This window comes from Anolis sagrei, chromosome 6, assembly GCF_037176765.1.
Source record: "Anolis sagrei isolate rAnoSag1 chromosome 6, rAnoSag1.mat, whole genome shotgun sequence".
In the NCBI taxonomy this organism is placed as follows: Eukaryota; Metazoa; Chordata; class Lepidosauria; order Squamata; family Dactyloidae; genus Anolis; species Anolis sagrei.
Window position 1 is genome coordinate 77,866,293 of NC_090026.1, and position 12,314 is coordinate 77,878,606.

General features: G+C 38.8%; 2 protein-coding genes across 3 annotated transcripts in view; one reads left to right on the forward strand and one right to left on the reverse strand.

Annotated features, from left to right (window-relative positions):
* Positions 1 to 3,474, forward strand: part of LIMD1 (LIM domain containing 1) — a 51,460-nt gene extending 47,986 nt beyond the window's left edge. For both annotated transcript variants that reach the window (XM_060781785.2, XM_060781784.2), the window contains exon 9: positions 1,876 to 3,474. In XM_060781785.2, coding sequence (XP_060637768.2) covers positions 1,876 to 2,013 — 138 coding nt within the window. In that variant the 3' untranslated portion in view covers positions 2,014 to 3,474. The remainder of the gene's footprint in view (positions 1 to 1,875) is intronic.
* Positions 3,475 to 6,054: 2,580 nt separating this feature from the next.
* The window catches only part of SACM1L (SAC1 like phosphatidylinositide phosphatase), a 41,030-nt gene continuing 34,770 nt past the window's right edge, over positions 6,055 to 12,314 (reverse strand). The window contains exons 19-20 of the mRNA XM_060781788.2: positions 10,300 to 10,357; positions 6,055 to 8,131 (exon numbers count right to left, since the gene is read on the reverse strand). Of these exons, the coding sequence (XP_060637771.2) occupies positions 7,995 to 8,131; positions 10,300 to 10,357 (195 nt within the window). The 3' untranslated portion in view covers positions 6,055 to 7,994. The remainder of the gene's footprint in view (positions 8,132 to 10,299; positions 10,358 to 12,314) is intronic.

The window sequence follows — 12,314 nt, forward strand, 5'->3', positions numbered from 1 at the left end:
AACTCTGCAGAAAATTGTTCAGCTGTACTTCACAAAAAGGGAAAATCACCCTGTTTAGCCAATTTTTCAAATGCCAATTTGTTTCCTGTACATGTTTGTTTTTATAGCTGTTTTATATACCTACATACCTGGGGTTGTATCAAAATTTCTCAAGCAGAAAGGGGTCACGAGTGGAAAAAGTGTAAGAAACACTGGCCTAAAATTTTAAAAATTCCTCCAAAGAGTTGTTTCTGGACACAGTGCACCTACAGAAAAATACATACAATATTTAACCAAATCTAAGGTACTATCCTTGTTTTTGCAACTTCAATTTGGGGAGGGGGTAAATTAGAATTTCCTCTGCATGCACAATACCTTGTTTTTGTCCCAAATTGGCTTTGTAGTGCAGTCTTTCCTATGCGGGGAGGATGGAATATAAAGGAATCAAAGTCATTGCCTGCGTGAGTCTATTTTTCTAGCTCTTTGGGTCCATTGGGGAGGCAGCAGAAGCCACAAATAGCGCTTAGCTCAGCCAGATCGATAAACAGCCTCCTGGCAGAAACTGAGGATAAAATGGTGGGGGCCTGGCAGGGCTGTTTGGGTTGGGGTCCTTCCTCCTACTCCTCCTCCTCCACTTCCTCTGTCAGAGGTAATGCAATTTTTAAACTCATCTTCCAAACCTAGCAAATGTGCCATTGAATCTAAATCTTGTCCCAATTTAGAAGCCCTTTAAATGGAATAGTACATCTTAGGTTCAATATTTATCATGTCAGAAGCAAGTTGAGGGTACAGTTAAAATGTATTTAAAAACACAAAGTTTAAAAACTTGGCATTATACTAAATGTCCACTTGGCCACTTGGAGTACCTCTGGCGTTTCTGTGAGAAGGTCCTCCATTGTGCATGTGGCACGGTTCAGATTGCATTGGATGAGGTAGTCTGTGGTTTGCTCTTCTCCACACTTGCATGTTGTGGACTCCACTTTCTAGCCCAATTTCTTTAGGTTAGCTCTGCATCTCGTAATTCCAAAGCACAGCCTGTTCAGTGACTTCCAGGTTGCCCAAGCTTCTGTGTGTCCAGGAGGGAGTTTCTCATCCGGTCACAGCCACTGATTGAGGTGCTGGGTTTTAGTTTTCCACTTTTGGATTCTCGCTTCCTGAGGTGTTCCTGCGAGTATCTCTGTAGATCTTAGAAAACTTTTTCTTGATTTAAGGCGTTGGTGTGCTGGCCGATATCTGAACAGAAGATGGGCCAAAGATGTCACTGCTTTGGTCCTTTCATTATTGGCTGCTACTTCCCGACTTAAGATTCAGTCAAATATGGTATTATTATTCTATAACCCTATACTGCACAAGGACAGATTTCTGATATTAAGAATGAGCAAATTCTGCTAATAGAGTATACCCTCAAACACAATTTGCACTAATCTCACTTTTGGGGGCAAATGTCTCACCACTGATTCTGAATACTCAGATTTGTGTAAGATAGAGATAGTGGTTGGTTGTGATGGTGACATTAGCTGTTTTTGTTGCATTGGATGAACCAGCTATGGGAAGGAAATGATTTTTCACAGAAAAAAACACAATTTTTATTTGAACAATGTTATCCACACTGGCAAATGTTGGCTTCCTCTCCACTACTGCAGTCAGGAACAGTAAAAATCAGTCTGTTTAGAAATCATTGTACCACTTAAATAAGGATCTTGTTAGCTGTGTCTGGAAAGGCTCTTGAATGGAAATATTTTGTGTGATGCTTATGACAACTATTTGTGCCAACGGATCTCTTTTTTGTATATTTTATTATGTAATAACCATTTATATATACAGTAGGGGGACATCTGGGAGCTACTACATATCTCTGCTCGGAGTTTTTCCTAAATCTACTACTCTCTTCCATAGGACTGTGGCATGGAGCTCAATGACGAAGATGGGCATCGCTGTTTCCCCCTGGATGAGCATTTGCTGTGCCATTGTTGCCACCTGAAGCACATAGAGAAAAGCTCGGCTCCTGTAGCTTCATACCGGCATCATTATTAGTCCTCACTGTTCAGCTTCCTAGGAGGCTGCCAGAGGGACACAGCTATTTCTCTTGGGTGCCTTTTTGCCTCTGCTGGAAATTGCAATAAGAGGACAATAGGAAAAAGCCTCAACTTGCCCCATGCATTGTATGCAGTGGAATTCTACACAAAGATGTTTTGCAGTTTTATCCAGAGCTATTTGTGGTGTATGTATTTCTCCACCTGGTTGGAAGAAGAGGATAAAATAAAGAAATGATCTGTCTTCTCCTGAATCCTTTCAAAAGAACACTTCAGTAGGAAACTGAAACAAAGTACCTACTAAATGGCTTGTTACAGAATGTGTGTACTGATAACATAGTTATATGTCTAATATAGTGGCCTTTACCTCATCAGCTGCTCTATTCAGTGAGTAAACTCTGTTTTGTGCTACATAAATCTACTGTGCCACCCTGTTGCGGGAATATGGGTGCTCTTTTTAGTGAGCACAATTACTGAAATACAACACTATGCAACACAATTTTTGTTCCTAGGTTATAAATGTCATTTCCTAATTGGTTCTATCATAAAAACATGGAAATGGTTTATTAAACTGCAGAAACTTTGGTTTTGCAGGACATCCTGCAGCACATTTTGCTATAGTTTTTTAATAATCTCTTTAGAATCTCAATGAATTCAACATAATTTGTGGCAGTCACAAAAACAAAGTTTATGGAGTATAATGACAACTTTCAAAGTATATACCACACAATTGAATAGGAAATAACACTTTCAAACCAGGACATTTTTCAAATTTTGTTACATAGTGTAATTATACCCCCCCTCCTTTTGTTTTTTACATTGTAGGGAAGTTTTCCTTTGATGCCCTACCTTTGTTCTGAAAATGGCACTGAAAACCTATGTCTAGATAAGATGCTGATCTGCTTGTTCTTACCGTAGAAATCCAGTCTTCCTTCTCTATTTGGAAGGCAATCACAGTCAGTCACGAGTGATAGCCTATGATGAATGTATAGATATCAGTGATGATGCGAAACAGCAGCCAGAATAATTTAGGAGTGTACATTAAGAAGATTTCTACAGCTTGATATTCTGCTTGTTTTGAGAGGTTGGAACAACTTAAGATCACTGTGGGGATTTGTTTTATATATAGCTTTGGGATCTGTTCTACAAGTATGGTGTGTGCAGACTGAAAAACAATTCATTTCCAGAACAAGATCTTTGATTAGTATCTAGGAAGAAAATAAAATACCTATTATTGAGAAAGATAACAATTGTGCCTTATAAACTCTGCAATTAAGCGTGTATTTAATAAATATGATGTGGCCTATAGAATATCTGTGTACTTCTGTTTACTAATACTTGGGATGAACTGAAACAGATCAATGTTAATTTAAAAATTCTTTGTCCCAGAAGTTTATCAGCCGATTGTTTTAAATGCAGCCAAAGCTGCTTTGAATGTCAATAAAGTAATTCTGTGTCTGTTCTGAGGTGTATGTTGAACTTTTGAGAGGCCTTTATGAACTATCTTTAAATGGCTCCACAACAAAAATTCCGCATTGTCCATGTTGCATCTAGTCCAACATTTGCTTCACACAGTGAGTGAACAGAGTGAGTTGCCCACTGAGCAGGAAGTGAATCCTACCACACCATTTTAATGACATTTCTCAGCAATTAGTATACAGAGACATATTGCCTTGAATATTGGAAATAACATAGTGCCATCTTGAGAAATATCCAATGACTATTCCAAATAATAATTTTGCCCTTAGCTGATAGCCATTAGCTTAGAATTCAAGATAAATGTTTTGTGCACAGATTTTCACTTGCTCATTTATGCTGAATGGTTGCTTTACAAATGTAAGGACAAAATTGTGTGCAGATGTGGTGCACAAGGAGGGATACAATAATTTGTTCATGCAAATTGAGCAGCAAGAGAAGGCATGGCTTCAAGATCCTTCTGCTATTCAATTGGCATAAAACAGCTGAGCAGTATTCAATTCAAAAGCCTGCTCAGAATTGAATTTTGAGCTGCTAGATGAGAGCGACACTCTTGACTCCATCAATAGTTTGCCAATTTTTGAGTGTTACTTTCAAATACGGCACCTGATCTATCAGAAAGAAACTGAGTGCTTTCAGGTGTCTTATCAACAGCATTGTCTCAATGCTAATGGCTGCTATAAGGAAAACACTGACCTATATTAATCCAAAGCACCTTGAGCTTGATCTCTTTCTGTCTGTAATTTTTTTTTAAAATCCCATCCTCCTACTGATATAGGGACTCAAGGCAGTAACAATCAATACAAGTCAATGTTAATCCCAATCACACCGCCTTTAAAAACACAACCATCATCAGTTTATACATGCCTGATGGCAGAAAAAATTGTTACCTGTCAAGAAAAGATGAAAGGACAGGGCAGAGGAGGTCTATTTGATCACCTGGAGAGGGCCTAACAGGCTCATAAAGATATGGTCCTTCAAGTAACTGGACCAAAGCCACATACAGCTTTAGTGGCCAAAACCAGCTCTTTGAATTCTGCCTGGAAACAAGCTGGTAGTAGCCAATGGAGCTGTTGCCAAAGGGGAGTTGTGTGCTCCCTGTAGCCAGCTCATTAGTAATGTGGCTGCCTTTCTTGGGCCAACAGAAATTTCTGGCAGTTTTCAAGACAGCCCAATGTACAGCACATTACAGTAAACATGTCTGATTTTCTTACAGAACTTTATAAACTGTGGCCTAAAAGGCAATGTATGCAACACCATAGGCAAGCCTTGTCTCTTCCACCTTATATCCTTTGCAAAACATTAGAAAGGAAATGTTCACAGTAACATCCTCCAATGTCCTTGTGTGCATCCCGGATGCAGTCACCACTTGTGGATTGGTCCTTTGGTTCTTGTTCATTGTGTTCCATAAATGAAAGAAAACAAATAAACAGAACCAAGAGACATCAGTGCAGACAGGAAAAACTCCCTGCAGCTTTGTTGAGCCATGCTCTATATGTTCCATGTGATTTGCTCTCATGCAAACAATCCTTGCTTTTCTAAACCTGTGGGTCCCCAGTTGTTTTGGCCTACAATTCCCAGAAATCCCAGTTTACCAGCTATTAGGATTTCTGGGAATTGAAGGCCAAAACTCCTGGGGATCCACAGGTTGAGAAGCACTATTTTAGGAGAACCCAAAATGTTACATTTGTGTTTTTAACTATTCGATAATGAATTTATTTAATCCACTAGAAGCTAACATGGAATAAGATATTCCATATTTTTACTTTAAAATATTATGAACTGCATCCTGATTTCTTTTTGGCATATTCTGTATCCTGAAGACAGTTAAAGTTTACTTTATCTCAGCCCCTCATCTTAAACCAGGGGTACAAAATCCATGCCCTCAAAGCCCTTTAACAGAGCTGCATATGAGCTCATATTTCATATGTGAACTGATCTACATGGGACAGTTACATGCAGCCCTGGGCACTGAAAACACCTTCATCTATGCATATGATGCATTGTTTATGCACTTATGCAAGAAGTCAAATGCATTTCGCTATTAAGCCATTATGAGGTAAAATGATGCTTGCAATATTGACTATTTTAATGCTCTTTGATGTCTAGGCTACTCTCGTTATTTTCAGACAGAGCGCTCTGTAGGGCAAAGAGGGCATTGCTATTCAAAGCAGTGGTCTGTGAGCTGTTCCTGGCTGGTTCATGGAGTTTCCGGGAAAGTAACAATTGTAGCCAATGGACACAAAAGTGGCCCTAGGAAAAACAACCTGCCAGTCTACCACGTCAGATATAACTTCTTAAGCAGATACAGGGCATCAAAATAATAGAGATGTCAAGTGTACTTTTTTGGGTTCAATTATTTAAATGAGACTTATTTTGTGCAATTGTGCAGAAAGTTCATAATGCAATCCAATGTCATTAAATTTATTACCAGCCCCAAATGAACAATATTTTGCAGCTGTTACTTTACATCCAGTTCTTAATCATAATCAACTTTAGAAAATAAAACACAAATTTCACACTAGTATTTGTTTTTTTTAGCATTCAAACACAAAACTTAGAAAAGTTTTAGAAAAGACTGAAGTTTTATTATTGTTAGGTACATTGTATGTGGACTTAGAAATCCAGCCCCTTTGTAAAGCACTGGAGTACAGACATCCTTCAAACCCTCCTCAAGCCGACACATTTTATTTCTATCCTAGCAATGCCACCTGGCCCAGTTTTCTTCTTTGTTGCACCCAGTTCTTAATTGGAAATGCACCAAGAAGGAACAAGGAGTAGTCATTTTTAGAAACCATCAAACAATGAAATCATACATTTAATGCAAAGCCTTCTTACACAATCCACACACCTGAGTGGTGGAGAATGTAGTTTTTTTTATTATTATTTTAATATTGGGTTTGAATGCCACACAGTTCTTTCCACTACGTCATCTAAAAAGCAAACAGGAGCTGTGCAGATTACAAACGAGTGAGAAGATAATATTTAAACAAACCCAAAGAGGCCCCAACCGTTCAAAGATTCAAACGAGCGGTTGTTTGCAAAGACTGTACAGTATTATTCAGTTGTCATACAATGAGAATACTGCAGCAGTGAGTTGTGTTTTTAACTTGGAGTGACAAAACTGTATTAACTCTAGCTGTCCACGTGTTCTCTTAAGATTTAAATTCATAATTGCAATCTTGAATAATACAGATGTAATTACAGGAAATATAATAATGCACTGCACCTGAAGCGGATTCATGTTTCTCAACACAAGTAATTAGAAAATGGATGGCATAAGTTATTTTAAAATTGGTCCTTGATTCAGATCTAGTTTTAATAGAAAGCTTGGAAGCACTAAATTTTGAAACACACATAACCAGCACAAGGCTAATCTTAATAGTTTACATGTTTTCAGAGAAAGTTACCATTGTAGAGAAATATAATTACGGCATGCACAAAAAGCAAGCTGATGCTGATCCCCAGTGCAAACATGGAATTGAGCTCAAATTTGCATTCATTCTTCCAAAGATTATACTATTAAAATCTGGCAGCTGGTTTGCCAGGTTAAGAAATACGCTCTACATTTGAAACTTTTCTTCGGAAAGAAACAAATACTTTGGACCTTTAGCGTAAGAGGGTCGAAATAAGCAGTTTTACATTCTTTGATTCCATTTATATCTTACAAAAAAAAAAGACAATACAGTTGAATGACATGGAAGTTTGTCATCTATGTTTAAAGATTGTAGTCGTTAAAGCAGATCTCAAGACAAGTCAATTATACAGTTCATCCGCACAATGATTTCACAGAATACTGCATCAATATTGTCTCCAAATTGGCAGATGAGGTTTCTGTTTTGAAGGGAGAGTGCAGGGAGGAGAACAACCATTCGCTTCCTCCACTTAGGAAAATGGAAATATACATGGGAGGAAAAAACAAACAAACACACAACCCTGAACGTAAAACATTAATTGCTCCCTTGGCAACAAGGGTGCCTGTCTAGAAGTTTCTCAAAGCAGCAATATTTGTTATTGTTTAACCAGCAAGGCTTTTACTAGTATCAAGTAATGTAATTTAGACCTACCTTAGACACAATCCTGCAGAGAGTAGTATTCTTGATATATCAAGACAGCATCTCTTCTTGAAGACTGAGCAATCTCAGCTTTTTTACAGTATGCTGGGTTGAGAAGCTCAGCAAACCCTTTTAAAGAACCCAGTGAACACACTGTCCATCTTCGGTGCTATTTCACTTTCATGTCTAAATCTCCCAAGTATTTAAGTACATACACTCTCCAGTAAATGCAATACTCCTAAGATCATTGTGACTACAGAACCAAACAAATCAGTCCCCTCCACCAAGTAACCAGTTGGATTCACATTTTCACCCTGCAAAGAGGAAAGCTTTCTTTTCAAAAATGAGAGAGAGAGAGAGACCACAAGCTGGTGTGGAAAACAGGTCAGTAGAGACTCCAGGTGTGGCTTGAGGAGCCATCCCTACCAAGCTGCTTTCCACACACACAAATTCAGTCCATCTTCTCTTTCTGGACTAGTCTGGGCGCATCTACGAAATCCTTGCCGTTGTAAAGGATGATCGCCAGGGTGCCAAAGCTGGCGCTCCCCCAGAACATCACGTAGGCCAGTGTCTCTGTCCATGTGTCACCTGTGAAACGTAACAAATACATAGAAGCAATATTTAGTCATTGTTTCAACCAAAGAAAGAAACAAAAGCCTGCTAAGAGGATCAGTTCTGAAGTACTGACCAAGATCCAGTTATGGTTCCAGCTCTTTTGAAGAACCTGAATCATTACCACCATGGTCAGAAGATAGCGTCATTAGGAAAAGTCAACCCCCCTTGTTTATGAATTGAGGAGGAGGAGGATGAAGAGGAAGAGAATGCATGGGAGATACTGGAAACATTCACATGAACTACACATATACCCAGAATTATACAGTATAGGCCAGTCCAAAAAGTATGCCATGCAGACCCTAGGACTCAGTGAAAGACTGGAATGAAAATGTTTCTCATGACATGAAGCAAAGAGTTTATACTTTGTGTACAAGGCTTAATTGTGCATTAATGGAATGTGTATTTAATTATTATAAGCTGTTCTACTGAATGCATAGGGAAATTTGAATGCCTGAAAATCTCCTGACTCCCATTATCCCCAACCAGAGCAGTCAATGGTTTGGAATGGTGAGCACTGAAGTTCATTATCTGGATATCCAGAGGATGTACAATCCTATCTTGGCACGAATAAACAGAGCACTGTCCTGTAAGGTCACTGCCTCCATTTACAAAAGACTGACTTCATGTGAACTGCTATTAAAAGGGGATCTGAGCTCCAAAAGAAATTGATTGATTATGAATCTATGGTCATCAATAACACTTAGAAGTAAACAGTAAAACCTATTGCTAAACAGTCCTATCACATTAGCAATATGCATTCTATTGCATAATAACTGTCACCACATAATAGTCGCACCCCTCATTTTGGGAGTTCCAAAATGGTCTCCCCCCCCCCCCTTTCAACACATAATCATTGCAGTGATATAAAACTGAGAAACTCCCTTCTCTCTTGAAAACAATTTAAATAAATACAGAGCTCTTCTCTGCTACCTTCCCATTCAAAGACAGGTTGAACACTGAGCTCTCCTTTTCATCTCAGGGACAAATAAGGTTTTTTAAAATAAAAATTAAAAATCCCTTAGAATCCAGCAAAAAGAAGACACCAATTTTTTCATCACATAAGTTGCATTCACCCCCCCCCCCTTTTTTTTCCAATGAAAAGGGGGACAAAAGGTGTGACTATTACATGATGAAATGCAGTAATAACAAAGTACAATTTGGGACACAATTCTGATGAAACATTTGAACACTTATAACACACTATAATTCATCTAATGTTGTTGTTAATAAACTACCCTTACTGATGGCAACAGAAGCTCTGAATCTGGAAATGCTTGACTACCAAAGTTGAGCCTTTGCTACATATCATCCTTGTATTGCTCCTAATCTTGCCTTGAAATCCCAATGCAGTCCCGTGTAGGCAGTCTTGAGTGTGGAAGACACTGCCTTGGAGCCAGAGGGCCAGATTACGTTGTCTCTAATTCTGCTTTAATCAGACTGTGCCATGCTTGCCTGAGGGATCTTCCTGGAGTCAGTGGACTTCCACTATACAGAGCTCCTCCTTGGACTTCACATTAGGCCATTTGTTATGTTTCTCTTCTTATCACCTAATTACTTTGCCCCCTTATCAACAAGTTACTCAGATATGGCTGTGGAAGTCTAACGCACCAACAAGAGAAACCATAAGAAACTTTCCATCTTATGTGTCATATGCTGTGGGACAGGCTAAACCGCCTGCTATAGAAGATCCCGCCAAGCAGACGGTCGGCAGTTTAAGCCTGGGTCGGGGTGAGCTCAGTTTCTGTTCACTTAGCAGTTCTAAAACAACAATGTAAGTAGATAGATAGGTACCACTTTGGCGTGGGAGGGAGGGGGGTAAAGGGCGCCCTGAAAAAACATGTTGGCAAAAATCCGCCCAGGAAAGGTGTCCATGGACGACAGACTCCTCAGCATGGAAAATGAAACAACAGCTCCTCCCTATGGCTGAGTCGAACACAGCCGGATGCTGGAGTAGAAAAAAGGCAAGCCTTGCCTCTGTTTATGTACTGTCTGTCTCTGTCAATTGTATAACGGCACTGAATGTTTGCCATATATGTACCTGTAATCCGCTCTGCGTCCCCTTGGGGAGATAGAGCGGAATATAAATGAAGTATATTATTTTATTATTAAATATCACACACAGAGATTAAAAAATCACTTACCAGCCATAAGCAAACAGATAATGCACATTGAGAAAGCAACCACCATGATAATAGGCAACTGAGAAAGAAAGAAACAGACATAATTAAGAGATGAAACATAATACCCATCAGTTATTCCTGAAGCAAAAATATGATGCAATACGGGCACACAGAACATGGATAACTTTAATGTTCCTGTGTAACAAGTAAAAGGCAAAGTAGTGATGCCCTAACACAGCTACTTTTGGAAATATATAATATCCAAAGAATCTTGTGGCACATTAAAGATTCAATATGTTTAGTGTGTCTGTGGTCCTTCCAACATCATCTAAATTCAACCCACAAAAATACATTTGTTGGCCTTTAAAACTAGACTTCTGATAGTAAGAGCTAACCAGAAGACTTTACTGCTTCTATGTTGTAGCAAGAAGTGCACTAACTTTTCCTGGATCTGTATTCTATAAAAACCTTGAATGCACTAATAATATGTAGAACAGTAGTGTGGAGTATCAAATATTCAATATAATTTTTTTATTATAGAAAAAGGGTTAAACACATGTAGACAGTACGGCAAAATACATATTTCGTTGATGGAAGCCAGTTAGTTTTAAGAGAATCAGGTTGAATCTCAACTCTGTTTTTTAAAAACGTATAGCAAGAGGACCTTTGCTCACTACTAGAAGTGGCTGGCAGGGTCCATGCCAGAAGAGTAGTTAATCCACTATAGGTTTTAGGTTAATTGTTAAAAGAATTATCCAAAGGGTTGAAATCCATTCTCAATACAAGTTCAGCACCTTGGAAAAAAAAAACCCTCATGTCATCTATTTGCTTCCACAGGTCCTCCAGATACATTGGATTAAATGATATGCTGGCTATGGGTTAGATCTAACACCTCTGGAGTGCAACGACTGAATAAAGCTCTCCAAATTCATGAGCAGTGTTTATGTGAGTATTTGAAGATGTTTCCTTCCCAGTCATCTGGATAAGCCAAGCAAGCTAGGGTGTCATTACTGGGCAAATGGAAAATTGCAAATGAATACTTTTAGTATGTTATGTAGTTCTATCATGAAAGAAAGATAAGTGAATTCAAGTTTTCTGAGTTAGTTTCCTCAATGCTTAGAGAAATTTCAGTACAATGCTTAGAGAAATTTCAGGAGAGAGAAACAAGAAATGTTATGTTGTCAAATGCTTTCATGGCTGGAATCACTGAGTTGCTGTGAGTTTTCTGGACTGTATGGCCATGTTCCAGAAGCATGCTGAAAGAAATGTTATGCCTGTTTCTGGGTATATCTGACTTGATGATTCCAAAAATGGCACCCATTTCCCCTCATCTGCTCTAGTTTTTGAGCTATATAACATATGCAATCTACCAGTCATTATCTGCTCACCCACAGAAAAAACATGACAACCATATCTAAGAAACTAGAGCTAATGCAGACTATTCAATGCAATTTTCTGAATCAGTAGTCCAAATAACTCCAAAAATAGGCTTAAAAAACAAGACACCAAGAAAAAAAATGCTTGGGCTGCATAATGTCGCAAGTGACTGAATTCTTGTATCATCAACATACATTCCATACTGTCAATGTTGATAACTGCTAATAAAAGTGGATGCTTGTATGCTGTTCTGGGTGTACTTAAGTTTTGGCAATCCTTAATAGTGCAAATCATACTTCTATTTTTATGCTCCTTATTGACCACAGAAGCAGAAACCAATGGTTTAGGCCAAGCTCTCTGATGCAGAGAGAAAGACTGCAGTGTCTAAAATAGCCTTGTTTGAGAAACAGAGAAAGGCAAGCTAAGGCACCAAGGCCTTCATAAAAATATGCTGCAGAAATGGTCAATGGCCATCTACAGATGCCAAGGAAGAGGCCAGAAGTAGCCTCACCTTCCTTCCCACTTGCTCTCCAGCTGAGATTCCTTGCAGGACATTGTTGTGATTTCTTTGAGATTCAGATGCAGCAGTAAAGATGGTTCCTGCTGCCAGTATGTCACAGCAAATAAGAGAAGTAGCATTATGTGCCAAGGCCTTGAAT